Raw genomic sequence first — 18,179 nt, 5'->3', positions numbered from 1 at the left:
CATCACCCTTGGTTCCTAGGAACTACTGATGATATTAGAAGTGAAAGACTGTAACGTTTATAAGGTAAGTGGTAAGCTCCTGAATGGACCATTGGGACACACGACTATCCTGGTCTATGCATTTAGCAAGCTTTGAGACCTGATACCCCACCAATGAGAACTGAAGGCCTTCCCTAAGGTCCAACGAGAAACCTGGCATTTCTGGAATTTCTAGGGTTATGAGACCAAAGAACTAGAAATGTGAAGCCTGGCACTAGCTACTGACATGTCACCACTCACACATAGATAAGATAACTGTACCAGGCCACTGTTGCCTCTCTAGCCCCACACCCAGCACACCTTTCCTTCAATTGCCCACAGTAGAGGTGACACTCAGCTGAAACATGTGATGAATTTTTTTGCAGAGAAACACTTACTGAATCCACTGAAGAAAGAAAACGGCAACAGAAAACAACTTCTAATGGCCAGTAAAGCCCATAGGTCTGGAACTGCCACTCCTCCTAGAAGTCCCTGACAAGGTGCCTCAGCTGCCCCCCACACCACAGCCCTCCCGCCATAGTCCCCCTTCCTGAGGGCCCCACAATGGGCCTTTGCAGGGCTGTGGATGCTGGCGATGTCCACTCACTGCCCGACTCCCCTCCTCCTCTCGCCAACATGCTAGGGCCTGGCCCTCCCCCGTGGCCTGCACAGGACAGTCACAGGATGCTGGACAACACAGCAGGGAACACTCCACCAAGCTGAGGAAACCGAGTCACAAGGAACAACAGGGTGGCACATCAGAGCAGTCCCCGTGGAGCCTCGGGCAGCCCCTTTGGTCCCTGGTCCCGTTCTTCCTTCTGAGGTCACTGGGTAAGGGCTGGTCTCACCTTCGTTGGTCCTTCCATCCATCTCCTGGGACTGAGCACAGGGTCTCCAGGGTGGGAGTGGAGGTATGGGAACTGCTCAGAGAAGCACACACACATCCCCACAAGAACAAGCAGTGCTTGACCAAAATCTACACTGAGAAAACAGAGGTTGAGCTCACAACACTGGACGAGAGCGGGCAGAGCCAAGGCCAACAGCGGAGCTCATAGCATATGCCAGGACTGAGAGGCCACTGCCCCAGTAGGTAGGCCAGGACACCCACCCAGGCTGCCCTGGCCTGACCTCCTCTTGCCTCCAGGCCTGTGCTGCCTGAGAGGACAGGAGGCCACTGGGCCTTCTAAGCCTATTTGCCTGAGGAGGGCTCAGGGGAACTCATCTCCCCTGCCCCGGCCTCACTTCCTGACTCCTCTGGGATGGGCTGGAGTCCCTCCTCATGGGGCTCCTCGGCCTCCTGGTCTGCCTGGGCCTGGCCCTCTGGACCACTGCCAGGACTGCCCAAGCCCACCCCAGAAGCACTGCTCACATGGGCAGGGGAGGGTCCTGCCTGACCTAGGCCTGCTAGAGCAAGAGCATTTTCATCTTGCTGAGTGGCAGGGGAGGTCTCCTCAGGGGCAGCTCTGGCCCTGGTGGTATCACTGGTTTCAGGAGCAGCCTCATCAGGACTGGCAATGCCAGGACCTGCCTCACTGGCCACTGCATTGGTCAGAGCAGCCTCAGCACCACCTTCTTTGCAAAGGGCACCCTGAGCAGCTCCTTCATGGGTTGGGGCAGCCTCACCATCATCTTCATGGGCTGGGGCAGCCTCGCCATGATCTTCATGGGCTGGGGCAGCATGGGCAGCTCCTTCATGGGCTGGGGCGGCCTGGGCAGCATCTCCATGGACTAGGGCAGCATGGGCAGCTCCTTCATAGGCTGGGGCGGCCTGGGCAGCATCTTCATGGGCTGGGGCAGCCTGGGCAGCATCCTCATGGACTAGAGCAGCGTAGGCAGCTCCCTCATGGGCTGGGGTGGCCTGGGCAGCTCCTTCATGGGCTGGGGCAGCCTGGGCAGCACCCTCATGGACTAGAGCAGCGTGGGCAGCTCCTTCATAGGCTGGGGTGGCCTGGGCAGCACCTTCATGGGCTGGGGCGGCCTGGGCAGCACCCTCATGGACTAGAGCAGCGTAGGCAGCTCCCTCATGGGCTGGGGCGGCCTGGGCAGCACCTTCATGGGCTGGGGCAGCCTGGGCAGCACCCTCATGGACTAGAGCAGCGTGGGCAGCTCCTTCATAGGCTGGGGCGGCCTGGGCAGCGTCTTCATGAACTAGGGCAGCGTGGGCAGCTCCTTCATAAGCTGGGGCGGCCTGGGCAGCATCTTCATGGACTAGGGCAGCATGGGCAGCTCCTTCATGGGCTGGGGCAGCCTGGGCAGCATCTTCATGGATGTGGGCAGCTCCCTCATGGGCTGGGGCGCCCTGGGCAGCATCTCCATGGACTAGGGCAGCATGGGCAGCTCCCTCATGGGCTGGGGCGGCCTGGGCAGCACCTTCATGGGCTGAGGCAGCCTGGGCAGCATCCTCATGGACTAGAGCAGCGTGGGCAGCTCCTTCATGGGCTAGGGCGGCCTGGCCAGCATCTTCATGGATGTGGGCAGCTCCTACATGGGCTGGGGCAACCTGGGCAGCATCTTCATGGACCAGGGCAGGATGGGCAGCTCCTTCATAAGCCAGGGCAGCCTCACCATCATCTTCATGGATTGGGATGGCCTGGAGAGCAGCCAGGTCAGCAACCAGATCTCCAACATCCACACAGGCCCCTTCTTGCATTTGGGCCTGCTGGCTCGTAGTTGGAGTGGCCTCCCATGCCTCTGACTCCCGAATGAGCTGAAGCATCCCCAGGAAACCAGGTGATCTCCTCTCCAGCCGCAATCTCCTCAGCATGTTCCAGAGCATCTCATTGGGACGGGCTCGCATCAGCACCTGCCGGGCACGCATCTGGTCTGCCATATGGGGTTGGATGGCCCCCTTCTCTATGGCTGCCTGCAGCAGGCCTTCCAGGCGCATGATGTAGGCAAAGAGAGTCTCCTGGGGCCGTTGGGTACAAGTCATGAATTTCAGACGCAAAGTCATAGGATTGTCCTTGTTCCCAAACAACTGAATCAGTGCAGCCAGGCAGTCCTGCGCAGTGATGTTGGGATTTTCACGTAAGAGGTCACTCACAAGATCCAGCGCAGGGCCACCCAAGCTTTCCACCAGCCTTCTCCTCCTTTCCCTTTCTGATATGTGGCGCCACAGGTATAGCATGTCATTGGCATGGTCCAGCCAGCTCTCAAAGGATTCACCCCCGTGGCTTGGCTCTTCCATCCCAGAAAAGGTTCTCAGTTCCTGGTAGGCCATATTTTCCAGCATAGGCTGCAAGGCCTGCCTCCATTGCTGGTCCCAAGCTCCTGCCTGTCCTGGGGCACCTGCCACACCCACAACTTCCTCACCTGGAGCTCCTGCCTCACCTGAGGCTCCTGCCATACTCACAGATGCAGCCATACCTGCAATTCCTGTGTCACCTGCAGCTCCCTCCTCATCTGATAGTCCTGCTTCATCTTCAGCTCCATCCTCACCTTCAGCTCCATCCTCACCTTCAGCTCCATCCTCACCTTCAGCTCCATCCTCACCTGCAGCTCCTTCCTCGCCTGCAGCTCCATCCTCACCTGCAGCTCCATCCTCACCTGCAGCTCCTCCCTCACCTGCAGCTCCATCCTCACCTGCAGCTCCTCCATCCTCACCTGCAGCTCCTCCATCCTCACCTGCAGCTCCTCCATCCTCACCTGCAGCTCCATCCTCACCTGCAGCTCCATCCTCACCTGCAGCTCCTCCCTCACCTGCAGTTCCATCCTCACCTGCAGTTCCATCCTCACCTGCAGCTCCATCCTCACCTGCAGCTACTCCCTCACCTGCAGCTACTCCCTCACCTGCAGCTTCTCCCTCACCTGAAGCTCCTCCCTCACCTGCAGCTCCATCCTCACCTGCAGCTCCATCCTCACCTGCAGCTCCTCCCTCACCTGCAGCTCCTCCCTCACCTGCAGCAACATCCTCACCGCCAGCTCCTTCTTCACCTGCAGCTTCTTCCTCCCCTACACCTCTTGCCTCACCAGCTCTGCCAGCCCCTGCTTCCCTCTGGAGTGGTTCAGGGAAATCAGGTCTATCTTGTGACTCAGAATCAGAGGCCTCAGGCAGAAACACCACAGTCCAGGGTCCCTCCCTGCCTGGTATTTGTTGGGGGATTGAATTTCGGTTTAAATATTCAGCAAACTCAATCAAGGCAACGGTAGACTGGAGCTCCCTTCTGAAGACCCTGCCCAGCACTTGGTACCTGCCCAGGTGCCCCAGGGCAGCCTGTATGGACTCCTGGAATTCCTGTTCCTCGCAATCATCTGGGATGCCCAGGATGAGCAAGGAGCGGTGGGTGTTCACACCCATCAGGCTGCACCAGTCCTGTAGCATCACCAGTTCCAGTGCCATCGCCATCACCTGAGAACCTGAGGGGTGGGGAGAAATGATTGAATTTGTGTGCAGGCTGTTGTAGTGTGGCCTTTGTCCTAAGGGTGCAAAGGGGAGAGAGTCAGGTATGTACCACACAGCCCAATGCCCCTCCCAGTAGAGGCCTGGAGCACCTCCCCTCCATGGTTACATTTTGTTGTTGTTGTTTAATTTTAGGAAACTTTTTTACTAATCATAATTTCCATTTTTTACTGGCATCAGTGTTAGGAAGTCACCCTTTTTTCCAAGGAATTTGTCAAGTTTTCAAATTTTTGGCACAAATTTTTGGCAAAAATTTTTCCGTAATATTCCCTCTTTCTCTTTTTTTAATTGTTGTTCAAGTACAGTTGTCTCCATTTTCCCCATGCCACCTCATTCTCTTTTTAATGTCTGTTTGATTTGTAGTGGTAACCCTCTTTCATACCTGATTAGTGATTAGTGGTCCTTCTCCTTTTCTGTGATTAGTCTTGCTAGGGCTTTATCAGTTTCATTACTCTTTAAAAAGAACCAAGAGATGGCTTAGTTAATTGTCTCCACAATTCACTTTCTGTCACTGATTTCCTTTCTCAGCCCTATTATTTTTTCAGTCAATTCACTTTACATTTACTTTGCTTTCCCTTCTCTAGCTTCTTTAAATAGGCTACTGGGCCACAGAGTGCATGCCCTTCTTTTTTCCTAACATAAGCATTTAGAGCAATACATTTTCCTCTGATTGTTTCGTTAGTTGCTTCCCACTAATTTTGGTAAGTTGTAGTTTTTCTTATTAAAATACTTGGCAAGCCCTGGCTGGTGTAGCTCAGTGGATTGAGTGCGGGCCGGCGAACCAGACGATCACGGTTCACTTCCCAGTCAGGGCACATGCCTAGGTTGCAGGCCAGTTCCTGGCAGGGGCCAGTTCCCAGCAGGGGATGCACAAGAAGCAACCATACATTGATGTTTCTCTTCCTCTCTCCTTCCCTTCCCCTCTAAAGATAAATAAATAAATATTTTAAAAAATAAAAATAAAATAAAATACTTGGCAAATATTTTCTAAGTACCTTTGTAATTTTCTTTGCTCCATGGGTTTCCAAATATTTAGAAATGTTATCACTGTTAATTTCAAATAAAATTCTCTTATGATTAAAGAATTTATTAAGTAAAAGCAATCATTTTAAATTTATGGAGCCTTTTTATGCCCAGATACATGTTGTATCTGCTGAATGTATAAAGCACCCTCATAAAGAATCTACATTTTCAGAACTTCCAGCCAAGATGGGAGGCATAGGAAGATAGGCTTTGCTTCTTCGCACAACCAAAACAACAACAACCATTTTAAAAACAAAAAAAACAAAACTGCCAGAAAACTGAACTGTATGGAAGCCAGACAACCAAGGGATTAAAGAAGAAACATTCATCCAGACTTGTAGGAGAGGCAGTGACAGGTATCCAGGGTAAAGTAAAGGACTCCTGGCAAGGTAGCAGCTGCCTGACCAACTGAAGCAGTGGCTGGTGGAGTGGGTGGTCCCACATTCAAATGCAGATAAGCCAGGAGGAACAATCAGGGAGCGAGACAGACTACACAACCCAGGAATCCAGCACAGGAAACTAAAGCCACAAAACCTCTGACTGAAAAAACCTGTGTGTGGGGGGGGGGTGGAGGCAAGAGAAACTCCCAGCCTCACAGGAGAGTCCACTGGAGACACCCATGGGGTCCTAGAATATACACAACACAAGCCCACCCACCTGGGATCTCAGCACCAGAAGGGCCCAATTTGCTTTTGGGCAGTGACTGAACATAGGGCAAGAGCAAGCAAGTGGCATTGTTCCCTCTCTGACCCCTCCCCCACATACAGTGCCACAATGCAGCAAAGTGGGTTGCCCCACCATGACAAATACCTAAGGCTCCCCCCTTTACAATATAACTAGTGTGCTGAGACAAAGAAATATGGCCCAAATGAAAGAACAGATCAGAAGTCCAGAGGAAGAGCTACGTGATGAGGACAGAGCCAACCTATCAGATGCAGAGTTCAAAACACAGTAATCAGGATGCTCACAGAAATTATTGAATACAGACACAAAATAGAGGAAGAAGTGAAGGCTATGCAAAGTGAAATAAAGAAAAATATACAGGGAACCAACAGAGAAGGGAAGGAAACTGGAACTCAAATCAACAGTTTGGAGCAGAAGGAAGAAACAAACATTCAACCAGGGCAGAATGAAGAAAAAAGAATTCAGGGAAAAAAAAATGAGGAGAGGCTGAGAAAGTTCCGGGACAACCTGAAACATTCCAATATCCGAATCATAGGGGTGCCAGAAGGAGAAGAGGAGGAGCAAGAGATTGAAAACTTATTTGAACAAATCATGGAGGAAAACTTCCCCAATCTGGCAAGGGGGAAATAGACTTCCAGGAAGCTCAGAGAGTCCCAGAGAAGTTGAACCCAAGGAGGAACCTACCAAGGCATATCACCATTAAGTTACCTAAGATTAAAGACAAGGAGAGGATCTTAAAAGCAGCAAGAAAAAAGGAGACAGTTACCTGCAAAGGAGTTCCCATCAGACTGTCAGCGGATTTCTCAAAAGAGCCCTTACAGACCAGAAGGGGCTGGAAAGAAGTATTCTAAGTCATGAAAGGCAAGGACCTACCTCCAAGATGACTCTATCCAGCAAAGCTCTCATCTAGAATGGAGGGCAGATAAAGTAAAGGAGTTCATCATCACCAAGCCCTTACTGTAAAAAGTGTTAAAGGGAATTATCTAGGAAAAAGAAGAAGATCAAAAATATTAACAGTAAAATGACAACAAACCCACAACTATCAACAACCAAACCTAAAAAAAAAAGAGAGAGAGAGAGAACTAAGCAAACAACTAGAACAGGAGCACAATCACAGAAACGGAGATCACATGAAGGGCTTTCAGTGGGAAGGGAGAGGAGGAATTATGGAGGAAAAGGTACAGGGAATAAGAAGAATAAATGGTAGGTACAAAATAGACAGGAGTAGGTTAAGCATAGTATGGGAAATGGAGAAGCCAAAGAACTTATATTTACGACCTGTGGACATGAACTAAAATGGGGGAATGATGGTGGGAGGGAGTTGCAGGGTGGAGGCGCATAAAAGGGAGAAAAAATGGGGGAACTGTAATAGCATAATCAATAAAAAATACTTTTAAAAAAGAATCTATGTTTCCTGTGGAGGCCAAGGCTTTGCCCCTCCCCACACTGAAATCCCTATGCCATCCCCCCCACACACACAGAGGTGATGGGTGACCTTTCAGATTACAATTGCAGTGCCCCATCCCCAACCCCTACCCTCTATTTGCAGTATCCAACAGCCTCCAACAAGTCACAGCACCCCCAGCGTGCCCCCTCTTACCATCACCTGCTCCCCATGTGCCAGGCGGCTCCTCTACCCCCCACCCCCACCTCAGCCAGTAGCTCTACCTTCCAGCCCATCCCCTCCCTGGACACAGGGCTCCACCCTCTCATGCCGTGCAGAACACCCTCCCATGCTGTGTCCGGCACTCAGCCAGCGGTACTTGCCTCCACCAGGGTGCCCCCATATGTTTAGATGGTTATCCTCCTCCTCTAGCCTCCTCACACCAGATAGCCCCTCCTCTTGGGACCCTCCCCCTCCTATGCTCTCCACCCTGCAGCCAGTCCTTCTCCTCTACGGCGTTCGCCCTCCCCCCTTCTCCCTACACACACAGTGGAAGTTCCCCACATGTGGGGACCCTCCCGATAGTCCCCACCTTGGCCAGTAGCACTCCCTTTACCCCCACAGTAGGCGTTAGTTCTCCTCTCACTTCAGGGCACCAGGAGCCTGCCTGCCCCACACCCACCCACCCACTGCCAGCAGCCTTTTCTTCTACGGAGCCCCCAAAGCTGGCGCCCGCCGCTTTGCAGGTGACCCTGCCCCCAGTCCTCCTGGAGGAACAGTCACTGCCCTCCCCCCCCCAGCAGCCCGGAGCCTTCCCTTCCCACGGCCCCCCAACCGCTTAGCCACTAACTCCATCCACCACCTCCCTACACCACAGCACCCCCACCTGCCCCCTCCGGCCAGCAGTACCACCCTGTGGACCCCCAACTGAGAATCCTGCCCTCAGCACCCCCTCAGTCAGCAGCCCTCCCTTAGGCTGACTACCTGAGTCCCGCCCCTGCACCACCACACACTAGCCCTCCTCTCTAACCCCCCCCACCCAGGAGCCCTACTCCAGCTCAAGTCCCCACCAAACCTCTGCCTTGGGCCTCACTTTCTCGGCCTCTTTGGACAACTCCGGAGTCCCACTCAGAAGGGACTCAAGACCTCCCCTCTGCTGCGCAGCCAAGATCCGAATGGCGGCGTATTCCAAGCACTCTGCGTTAAGGCCACGAGGGCTTCCCAGAAGCCCCTCGGAGAAGAGGTGGAAAGTTCTGGGTGCGGCTGGCTGGAGGGCAAATGATTGGACCAGAAAAGCACGTGAGGAGGCAATGTGTTACAGTAGCAACAGGCTACAAGCGGTAAGGGCGTGGTGTCTCCCCCGTCTTGAAGCTTGTAGAAACAAGAAGCACACCCATTGGCCCTCCAGCAACAAGATGGCTTACGAAGACGGAAGCAGGTAGTTGGTGGAGTAAACTTGCAGATGGAGAGCCTATGGTGGCAAATCGAGCACATTTTCTTCCTTCCTTCCTTCCTTCCTTCCTTCCTTCCTTCCTTCCCTCCTTCCTTCCCTTTCCTTTCCTTTCTTTCCTTTCTTTCCCTCCCTCCCTCCCTCCTTCCTTCCTTTTCTTCCTTCATTCCTTTCTTTTCCTTCTTTTCTTTCCCCTTCCTCCCTTCCTTCCTTCTTTCTCTCTTTCAATAACTTTAAATGAACAAGCAAATACTTCCCATGTATCATACATGTTGACTTTTTTCATTGCTACAGGTGCCTAGGTGACACTGACCTAGCACCACCCAAGAGACACCAAGTATTTTGCCAGAAGGACTGCTGGTCTGATAAAATTAATATTTAAAAAAGAAAAAAGGGAAAGCATAGGTTTTGGTTAATCTTACTTTTATTTTTTTTATATTTTATTTATTTGCTTTTAGAGAGAGGGGAAGGGAAGGAGAAAGAGGGAGAGAAACATCAATGTGTGGCCGCCTCCCATGTGTCCCCCACTGGGGACCTGGCCTGCAACCCAGGCATGTGCCCTGACTGCGAATCGAACTGGCAACCCTTTGCTTCACAGGCTCGCGCTCAATCCACTGAGCTACACCAACCAGGGCAAGTTAATCTTACTTTTAAAGAGGGTATTACAAAGATGTCAGTAACTATCAAAATTCACTCAAAATTTAATACCACTTAATTTCTAAAGATACTTTGGCATCTGACTGTTCTTGAAGGAAAGTCTAGGCCTAAACCTACTAGAACTTGGCTCCTTATAAGAATGTGTTGGAGGCAGGGTTCTACAAAGGAGAACTTGAAAAAAATGCTACTAAATATTAGTCACCTCTTTAGAAGCTAGTCCATCTCTGTTGCTCTGTTTGGTGGAATGGCAGGTTGTCTACAAAGAGGCACGTGCAGAAGGAGGTGTAAACTCATTTTTTTAAATTTAATTTTTCAAGTACAGTTTTCTATTACTCCCATTTTTTTAAAGATTTTATTTATTTATTTATCTTTAGAGGGGAAGGAGAGGGAGAGAAACATCAATGTATGGTTGCCTTTCGTGCATTCCCTGCTGGGAGTTGGCCTGCAGGGAACCGGCCTGCAACCCAGGCATGTGCCCCGACTGGGAATTGAACCGAGATCCTCTGGATCGCAGGCCCATGCTCAATCCACTGAGCTACACCAGCCAGGACTCTATTACTCCCATTTTTACCGGGGACCACATTAGCCTCACAGTTGCCTTCAAAGGGTCAACTATAATTTCAACTCCTTAACAGTTAGGAAGTAGTTACTCTTATACAGTCCTAAAATTATATTCAGCCCTTTGAAGGCAACTGCAAGGATGATGTGACCCCTGGTGAAAATGAGTTTGATATCCCTGCTCTAAACTAAGAGATTTAGTTTAATTATAGAACACTGTATTCTCATAATTACTATTTCATTGTGAGTATGAAGTTCTCCACTTTTCCTTAAAAGTTAAAACTAAATTCCATCTTCCCTGAAAATGGGGTTTAGAGAAACATCAAAACTCAAAATGCCTAGGGCCCTTTAAAAGACAATACAATGAAATGTGTATATCCAATCACAACATGTTGTTTCTACTCTAAAAGCTTTCTGTTACTCCAGGTTTTAATATCACCTCTCTATGGACTCTAGGAATACAGGTAGAAATGGGCAAGGTGAGACAAGAGACTAAGAAAGTGAGCAGCTATCATGTGCTGGCTGTTCTAGATGGCAAATGGCTATGGATTGAGGCTAGAACCTGAACATTTAATGCTGGTGTCCTATTGAGAGGATGAGTGGGATGAGGCAACACAGAATCAGGGCTGCCACCTCCAGTGGGTTAAGATTGGTGGCTGTGCCACATTCTATCCACGTCAGGGAGGACATGTACTATGGCAACATAAAGAAATGTCCTGGCAGCCCTGGCTGGTGTGGCTCAGTGGATTAAGTGCCGTCCTGTGAACCAAAGTGTCACCAGTTCAATTCCTAGTCAGGGTACATGCCTGGGTTGCAGGCCAGGTCCCCAGCAGGGAGTGGTATGCAAAAGGCAACCACACATTGATGTTTCTCTCCCCCTCGATGTTTCTCTCCCCCTCTTTCTCCCTCCCTTCCCCTTCTCTCTAAAAATAAATAAAATCTTTAAAAGAAAAAGAAATAAATGCCCTGGCAGACAAAAGTGTGGCCACTCCAGTGGCACTGACCTCTTAAAAGGCTTCTTTACTGCCCTTATTTAGTCCTAAGAATGTCACCATGGACATAACTGGTGCTGCCTGTGCAAAGACCAGTAAGTGCTTTCTGATTTGATTACACTCTAGGCCACCATTCATGAAGAATGGGACCAGCCCAAAAGCAGCTGGTGACTTACACAGCACTATAGCCACAAACACAATTAACTGGACACTAGTCTGTGAAGTAGAAGCTGCTGCTCCCAATGCAACACCATCACCTGCAGCATGGACAGCCAGACCCAGTGTAGTGGTGATTTTGGAATTGCTAGGCCTTGCAGTTTCTGCATCATCTGTATAATGCACATAGGAGTTGCCAATCTCATCTACCAGCAACATGAAAACAAAGCCCAATACAAGGGGAACACCAATGTAGGCATGCAGCTGTATCTAGTCATGGTTGTGCTCATGTCCATGGGCAACTGTTATTTCTGCAGCTTTGACTGATGCAATCACATTAGGTGTTTCACTCCCTTGGTGGTGTTTTCCCTCAAGAATAAATGCATAAAGTGTGTGTGCTCCTTTAGGCACAATGACTGACAGTGCAGTTCCACAGAGAAGGCTGAAATCCAAAACAGTCAACAGCTTTAGTTGCTCCTAGAACAGCCCCTTTTTGCTGATGTCAGCACCAGAGAGAACTTTCAGCAAACTTAGGTCCCCAGCCCCTAGGTTTTCAGGTGCCAGTCACTGGATTCCCATGGGTTAACAGAAATGGGGAAAGTCAATGGGGAAAATATGTGAATGAGTGATTTCTTCAATGGTTGGAATGAGTGTGGCACAACAGGCCCACTCCTTCTATAGACAGTGTTGCAGGTGCTAGCAGGAAAAGGAGGAAGACCCAATCCTGGTTGTTCTCTAGGCAACCCTAGCTCTTTGGGGCACCCTGCTGGTGATCCACTCCCCCCCCGACTCTAGGACCAGCCCACCAGCCCCAGGAAACTCTCCTCTGAGTCTAGAATGAGGAAAGAAGTCCTATAAGTCTCTAATGTTGGGTCTTAGGGGTTCAGCAGCAAATCCAGTACAAAGTTGTCTGTGCCCTGTATCCGGTGTGGTCCATATTACCCCACTCCACTGGCTTTGGGAGCCACGGATACTGCAGCAGCCATGGCCACCAATTGGCGCCACTTCATTACCTGTTTTCTGTTGTGGTAGAAAAAGTCATAAAGATATTCTCTATTTTTACTGACTTCTTGTCAACTTGTATCAATTGCTGAGGCAGGAATGTTAAAAATTGCCCACTATAATTGTGGACATGTCTGTTTCTCCCTTTATTCTGTCAACTTTTTTAAATTACATTTTATTGATTATGCTATTACAGGTGTCCCAATTTTTCCCCTTTACACACCTCCACCCAGCACCCCCACACTTTTAGGCAATCCCCACACCATTGTTCATGTCCATGGGTCATGCATGTAAGTTCTTTGGCTACTCCATTTTCTATACTGTACTTTACATTCCCATGGCTGTTCTGTAACTACCTATTTGTACTTCTTAATCCCCTCACCTCACCTATTCCCCCACAACCCCCTCTCATCTGGCAAACATCAAAACAATCTCCGTATCCATGATTCTGTCTCTATTCTCGTTTGCTTAGTTTGTTTTTTTAGATTCAATTGTTGATAGGTATGTTGTGGGTTTTGGGGTTTTTTTGCCATTTTATTGTTCCTAATTTGGACCTTCTTTTTCTTAAAGAAGCACCTTTAACATTTCATATAATAATGGTTTGGTGATGATGAACTTCTTTTGTTTTTTGTTTTTGTTTTTTTTTTTGTCTGGGAAACTCTTTATCTGCCCTTCCATTCTAAATGAGAGCTTTGCTGGGTAGAGCAATCTTGGCTATAGGTCCCTGCTTTTCATGACTCTGAATATTTCTTGCCAATCTCTTCTAGCCTGCAAAGTTTCTTTTGAGAAATCAGCTGACAGTCTTATAAGAACCTCTTTGTAGGTAATCATCTACTTTTCTCTTGCTGTTTTTAAGATTCTCTCTTTATCTTTAACCTTTGACATTTTAATTATGATATGTCTAGGAGTGGGCCTCTTTGCATCCATCTTATTTGGGGTTCTGTGCTCCTTGGATTTGCATGTCTATTTACTTAGGGACATTTTTCTCTTTTTTAAAGATTTTATTTATTTATTATTAGACAGAGGGGAAGGGAGGGAGAAAGGGAGAGAAACATCAATGTGTGGTTGCCTCTCACACACCCCTCACTGGGGCCCTGGCCTGCAACCCAGGCTTGTGGCCCTGACTGGGAATCAAACCAGCAACCTTTTGGTTTGCAGGCCACTGCTCAATCCACTGAGCCACACCAGTCAGGGCAGAGAGGCTCTCCTTCATTATTTTTTCAAATAGCTTTCCAATTTCTTGCTGTTTCTCTTCTCCTTCTGGTACCCCTATGATACAAATGTTGGAATGTTTGAAGTTGTCCCATAAACTGCTTATACTATCCTCATTTTTTAAAATTATTTTTTCTTTTTGTTGTTCTGATTGGTTACTTTTTGCTCCTTATGTTCCAAATAATTGGTTTGACTCTTGGCTTCACCCACTGTACTATTCTTTCTCTGTAAATTGTTTTTTATTTTAATTAGTGAATCCTTTGTTTCTGATGGGATCTTTTTTATGCTGTTGAGGTGCTCACTAAATAAATTCCTTGAGCATCCTGATAACCAGTGTTTTGAACTCTGTACCTGATAGATTGCTTAATCTCACTTTTGTTTAGTTATTTTTCTGGAGTTTTTATCTCTTCTTTGATTTGGACCATGTTTCTTTGTCTTCTCATTTTGGAAGCCTTCCTGTGTTTCTTACTATGTACTAGGTATAGCTGCCATGACTCCCGGTCTTGGTAGCATGGCCTAATGTAATAGGTGTTCTGTAGAATCCAGTGGCACAGCCTCCCCTGTTATCCAAGCTGGGTACTCCTGGTGTGCCCCTTGTGTTGGGCTGACTACACCCTCCTCTTATAGTAGAGCCTTGGTTGCTGTCGGAAGATCAATCGGAGGGACTTACCCAGGGCAGTCAGCTGCAAGGACTGGCTGTGACCACTGACCACCAACCTCAGCCTTCCATGGAGGATCAGCTGTACAGGGGCGGGGTGGTGGTGCTCCAACGTGGTCTGTAGCTGTCCACTGGGTGTGTAGTCCCTGGGGTTTCCCAGGTAGTGCAGGCCAAGGTCAGCCCCCACCTGTGTTTTGCCTGGGGCTGCACTGCCTGAGCCTTAAAGCAATCTGAGATGGCCGCTACTTGTGCTGGGCTTGGAGATTCCCAGGTGAAGCCAAGCTGTGGATCTAGGCTGGCTGCTGTTAGTGCCAGGCCTGGGGCTACTTAGCAAGAAGTACAAAGGCTGGGGGCTCACTGATGCCAGCTTTTGCTTATTTGAAAGGATTTAGAAAGTTGTGAAGCATGAGCCAAGACCAGCCATTCATATAGAAAAGTCGTGGTTGACAGCTAGTGTGGGCCCGTAAGTTGGATGGGGTGGGGCAAAAACAGTGTTAACCAGGTTAATGGAGTCTCAGATATAGCATCCACTTGCCAGCTATGTGGCTCTGTGGGAAGGGGGTTTAGAAAAGAAGAAATGGCTCTAGCTGGTGTAGCTCAGTGGACTGAGAATGGGCTGCAAACCAAATGGTTGCCAGTTTGATTCCCAGTCAGGGCACATGCCTAGGTTTCGGGCCAGTTCCCCAGTGAGGGCCATGTGAGAGGCAACCATACTTGGTGTTTCTCTCCCTCTCTTTCTCCCTCCCTTCCCCTCTCTCTAAAATTAAATAAAATAAAACCTTTTTAAAAAATAAAAGAAAAGGGGGAAAGACCTCTGCCTACCTTTCTCTCTGGGAGAAAGCTATCCCCCGGCTCCCACCTTGATACCAGACACTTCAGTTTCTCCCTGTGTGCCACTGGTGCCTTTCAAGCTGCTATCCCAGTGCTGGAGCTCAGAGGGAGTCAATCTCAGTAAGTCCATGTGTGGGGGTTGTTTAAGAAGAACTGTTTGGGACTCCAGAAGTTTCTTTCCCTGACTCAGTCCCTGCTGGTTTTTGCAGCCAGACGTTATGGGGACTTACCTTCCTGGCACTGGAACCCTGGGCTGGGGGGCCTGGTGTGGGGCTGGGCCTCCTCACTCCAAAGATATCCCTCCCAATATTTTATCCATTTCACGTGGACGTGGGAACAGCCTGTTCCACATCTCCGCCCCTCCTACCAGTCTGGATGGATGCGATTTCTTTAATTCCATAGTTGTCTGACTTCCATTCATCTCGATTTCTGACGGCTCTGAGTGATGGTTGTTCTACATTTCAGTTGTGAATTTGTTGTGGTTGTGTGAAAAGGTGAGCCATTGTTACCTATGCCGCCATCTTAAGTAGAAGAAGCAGGGGAGGGAGGTAGGGATGGCTGGGGTTAGGGGAGAGTGATGGGGGTAAATGCAGACAACTGTACTTGAACAATAATAAAATAATTTTTTAAAAAGAAGTATCAGCTTTTGTTTTATATATTTTAAGCTTACAACATACAAATACTTTTATGAACTCTGTGTATTCCTGATTAATTAACACATATAATTCATTATTACCTTTTATCTCAGGTAATAGTGTTTGTCTTTAAATACGTTTTGTCTGGTATTAATGTAGCCATTCCTACTTTCTTATGCTTAGCCTGTGCATGGTATATCATTTTGGATTCTCTTATTGTCCACTCATCTGAGTCTTTATTTTTAAATTGCATCTCTTGTAGACAGCAAAGTCATTGCTCTTTTTCTTCATGCTGTCAGTATCTACATTTTCACTGAAATATGTAACCCATCATAACATAGAGTATAATTTTTGTATGGTTAAATTTAGGTCTATCCTTTTACTGTCTGTCTTAGTCCATACGGGTGGCTATAACAAAATATCATAGATGGGGTGGCTTATAAATAACAAACATTTATTTCTCACAGTTTTGGAGGCTGGATAATTCATGACCAAGAACCAGCAGATTCTGTGTCTGATAAGAGCCCGCTTCCTAGTTCATAGTCTTCTACCTTCTCACTCTGTCCTCACATGGCAGAAAGGGGAGAGAGAACGCTCTGGAGTCTCCCTCATAAGGGCACGAATCCCATTCATGGGGACCTCTGACCTGATCGGGCCTCTCTCTGACCTAGTCACCTGCTAAGGGCTCCAACTCCAAATACCATCATATCGGGGGTTAGAATTTAACATGTGAATCTTCAGGAGGACACAAACATCCTGTCTATAGCACTGTCTGTCCCATCTGTAGCAGTTTTTTTTCCTATGTTCCCCTTTTCCTGCCTGAGATAATCGATTTTTAAAAATTCTATTTTAACTTATGTACTGCCTTTTTAGGAAGTGATGACTTTGCATTGTTTTTTAGTGGTTGCTCTAGGGGTTATAATATATATCCTTAACTTTTCAGTGTCTGTTTGTGGTTAATACTATAAGAACCTTCATTCCCTCTCTAATCTGTCCTTTATGCTGTAGTTACCATATGCATTACCTCTACATCTATTATATATATTACAACACACTATTTTGCAATATACATGTATTACAACACACTATTATAATTTTTATTTTAAGTAGTCATGTGTATTATAAAGAAATTAAGCCCTGGCTGGTGTACCTCGGTGGATTGTGCGTGGGCCTGCAAACCAGAGGATCACAGTTCGATTCCCAGTCAGGGCACATGCCTGGGTTGCAGGCCAGTTCCCAGCAGGGGATGCACGAGAGGCAACCATACATTGATATTTCTCTCCCTCTTTCCTTCCCTTCCCCTCTACAGATAAATAATAATAATAATAATAATAATAATAATAATAAACTTTTAGAAAAGAAATTAAGAAAAATATTTTTAATATTTACCCACATATTTGCTATTTCTGGTGTTCTCCATCTCTGCCCAAAGATCAAGGTCCCTCCACTATCATGTTTTTTAGATGGAGAGATTTCCTATACCATTTTTTTCAGTGCAGATCTATTGATGAATTCTCTTAGCTTTCCTCGACCTCAAAAGGTCCTTATTTCATCTTCATTCTTGAAGGGTCTTTCCTTGGGCATAGATAGAGAGAGCAGGTTGAACGTTTATTGTTGTTGTTCAGCACTTTAAAATGTTGTTTCATCGTATCCTGGTTTCAGTGGTTTTCAGTAAGAATTCAGTGGATTGTCTTGTTAATATTCTCCTATATGGAGGGTGCTTTGTCTGACTACTTTCAAGATTTTTTCTTTCTCTTATCTTTAGTAGTTTGACTACAATGAGCCTAAATGTGGTTTTTCTTTGAATTTATCCTCCTTTGTGTTCACAGAACTTCTTGAATCTGTAAAATATGTCTATCTCCAAATTTTGAAAACATCAGCCATTATTTCTTCAAGTAGTTTTCTTCCCTACTCACTCTCTCTTCTCTCCCGGGTTCCCAAATACACATGTTAGACCTTTTGATATTGTCCCACAACTCACTGAGGTGCTGTTCTGAAGGGTTTTTTTTAATCTTTTTTTCCTCTCAGAATCGATCATTTCTATTGATCTATCTTCCCAAAAGTAGTATGAAATCTCTAAACGCTCATAACTATTAACAAACACCAACATTAACAGAAGGATGGAACCTGGCTGGTGTAGCTCAGTGGATTGAGCGCGGGCCTGCGAACCAGAGGATCGCGGTTCGATTCCCAGTCAAGGCACATGCCTGGGTTGCAGGCCGGTTCCTTGCAGGCCAACTACCAGCAGGGGACGCATGAAAGGCAACCATACATTGATGTTTCTCTCCCTCTCTCCTTCCCCTCTAAAGATAAATAAATAAATAAAAATTTAAAAAAAAAAACAGAAGGATGGAGTAAGAGGAGCTAATAAAGGACCTGGTTCACTCCTGAGTGAAAGCCTTGCTCACTTCCCACTACAACTTGGCTTCACCCTGGACCCTTCTTCCAGACCCCTTTTCCTGTGGGGGTCCCGGTGCATGCTGCAGAGGGGGTCTGGGCTTGCTGCCCTCAGGGTGCTGT

At 47.8% G+C, this 18,179-nt stretch overlaps 1 protein-coding gene and 1 pseudogene across 1 annotated transcript; both read right to left on the bottom strand.

Moving 5' to 3' along the window:
• Positions 1 to 1,207: 1,207 nt before the first annotated feature.
• Positions 1,208 to 4,345, bottom strand: PNMA6E (PNMA family member 6E). The gene is made up of 3 exons (XM_037059273.1): positions 4,209 to 4,345; positions 2,675 to 3,218; positions 1,208 to 1,858 (listed from the first exon to the last, which is right to left on the bottom strand). Exons 1-3 carry the CDS (start codon positions 4,337 to 4,339, stop codon positions 1,208 to 1,210), a joined length of 1,326 nt encoding a protein of 441 aa, XP_036915168.1. The 5' UTR covers positions 4,340 to 4,345.
• A 6,398-nt stretch (positions 4,346 to 10,743) lies between these two features.
• LOC118996046 (zinc transporter ZIP9-like) lies at positions 10,744 to 12,307 on the bottom strand (annotated as a pseudogene).
• Positions 12,308 to 18,179: the final 5,872 nt, after the last annotated feature.

Source organism: Sturnira hondurensis, unplaced genomic scaffold (genome assembly GCF_014824575.4).
Source record: "Sturnira hondurensis isolate 20B ecotype Veracruz unplaced genomic scaffold, ASM1482457v3 Scaffold0010600, whole genome shotgun sequence".
In the NCBI taxonomy this organism is placed as follows: Eukaryota; Metazoa; Chordata; class Mammalia; order Chiroptera; family Phyllostomidae; genus Sturnira; species Sturnira hondurensis.
The sequence above is the reverse complement of the archived record's forward strand: the minus strand, read 5'-3'. Positions and strand labels throughout refer to the sequence as shown.

What these genes read in the sequence shown, in the direction of transcription:
- PNMA6E (XM_037059273.1), bottom strand. Translation starts at nt 4,339, where the DNA reads ATGCTACAGGACTGGTGCAGCCTGATGGGTGTGAACACCCACCGCTCC. An exon ending in GCCCTGGGGCACCTGGGCAG is followed by an intron (nt 3,219 to 4,208) that starts GTACCAAGTGCT and finishes CCAGGAACTGAG; the next exon opens with AACCTTTTCTGGGATGGAAG. An exon ending in CTCCAACTACGAGCCAGCAG is followed by an intron (nt 1,859 to 2,674) that starts GCCCAAATGCAA and finishes CCAGCCCATGAG; the next exon opens with GGAGCTGCCTACGCTGCTCT.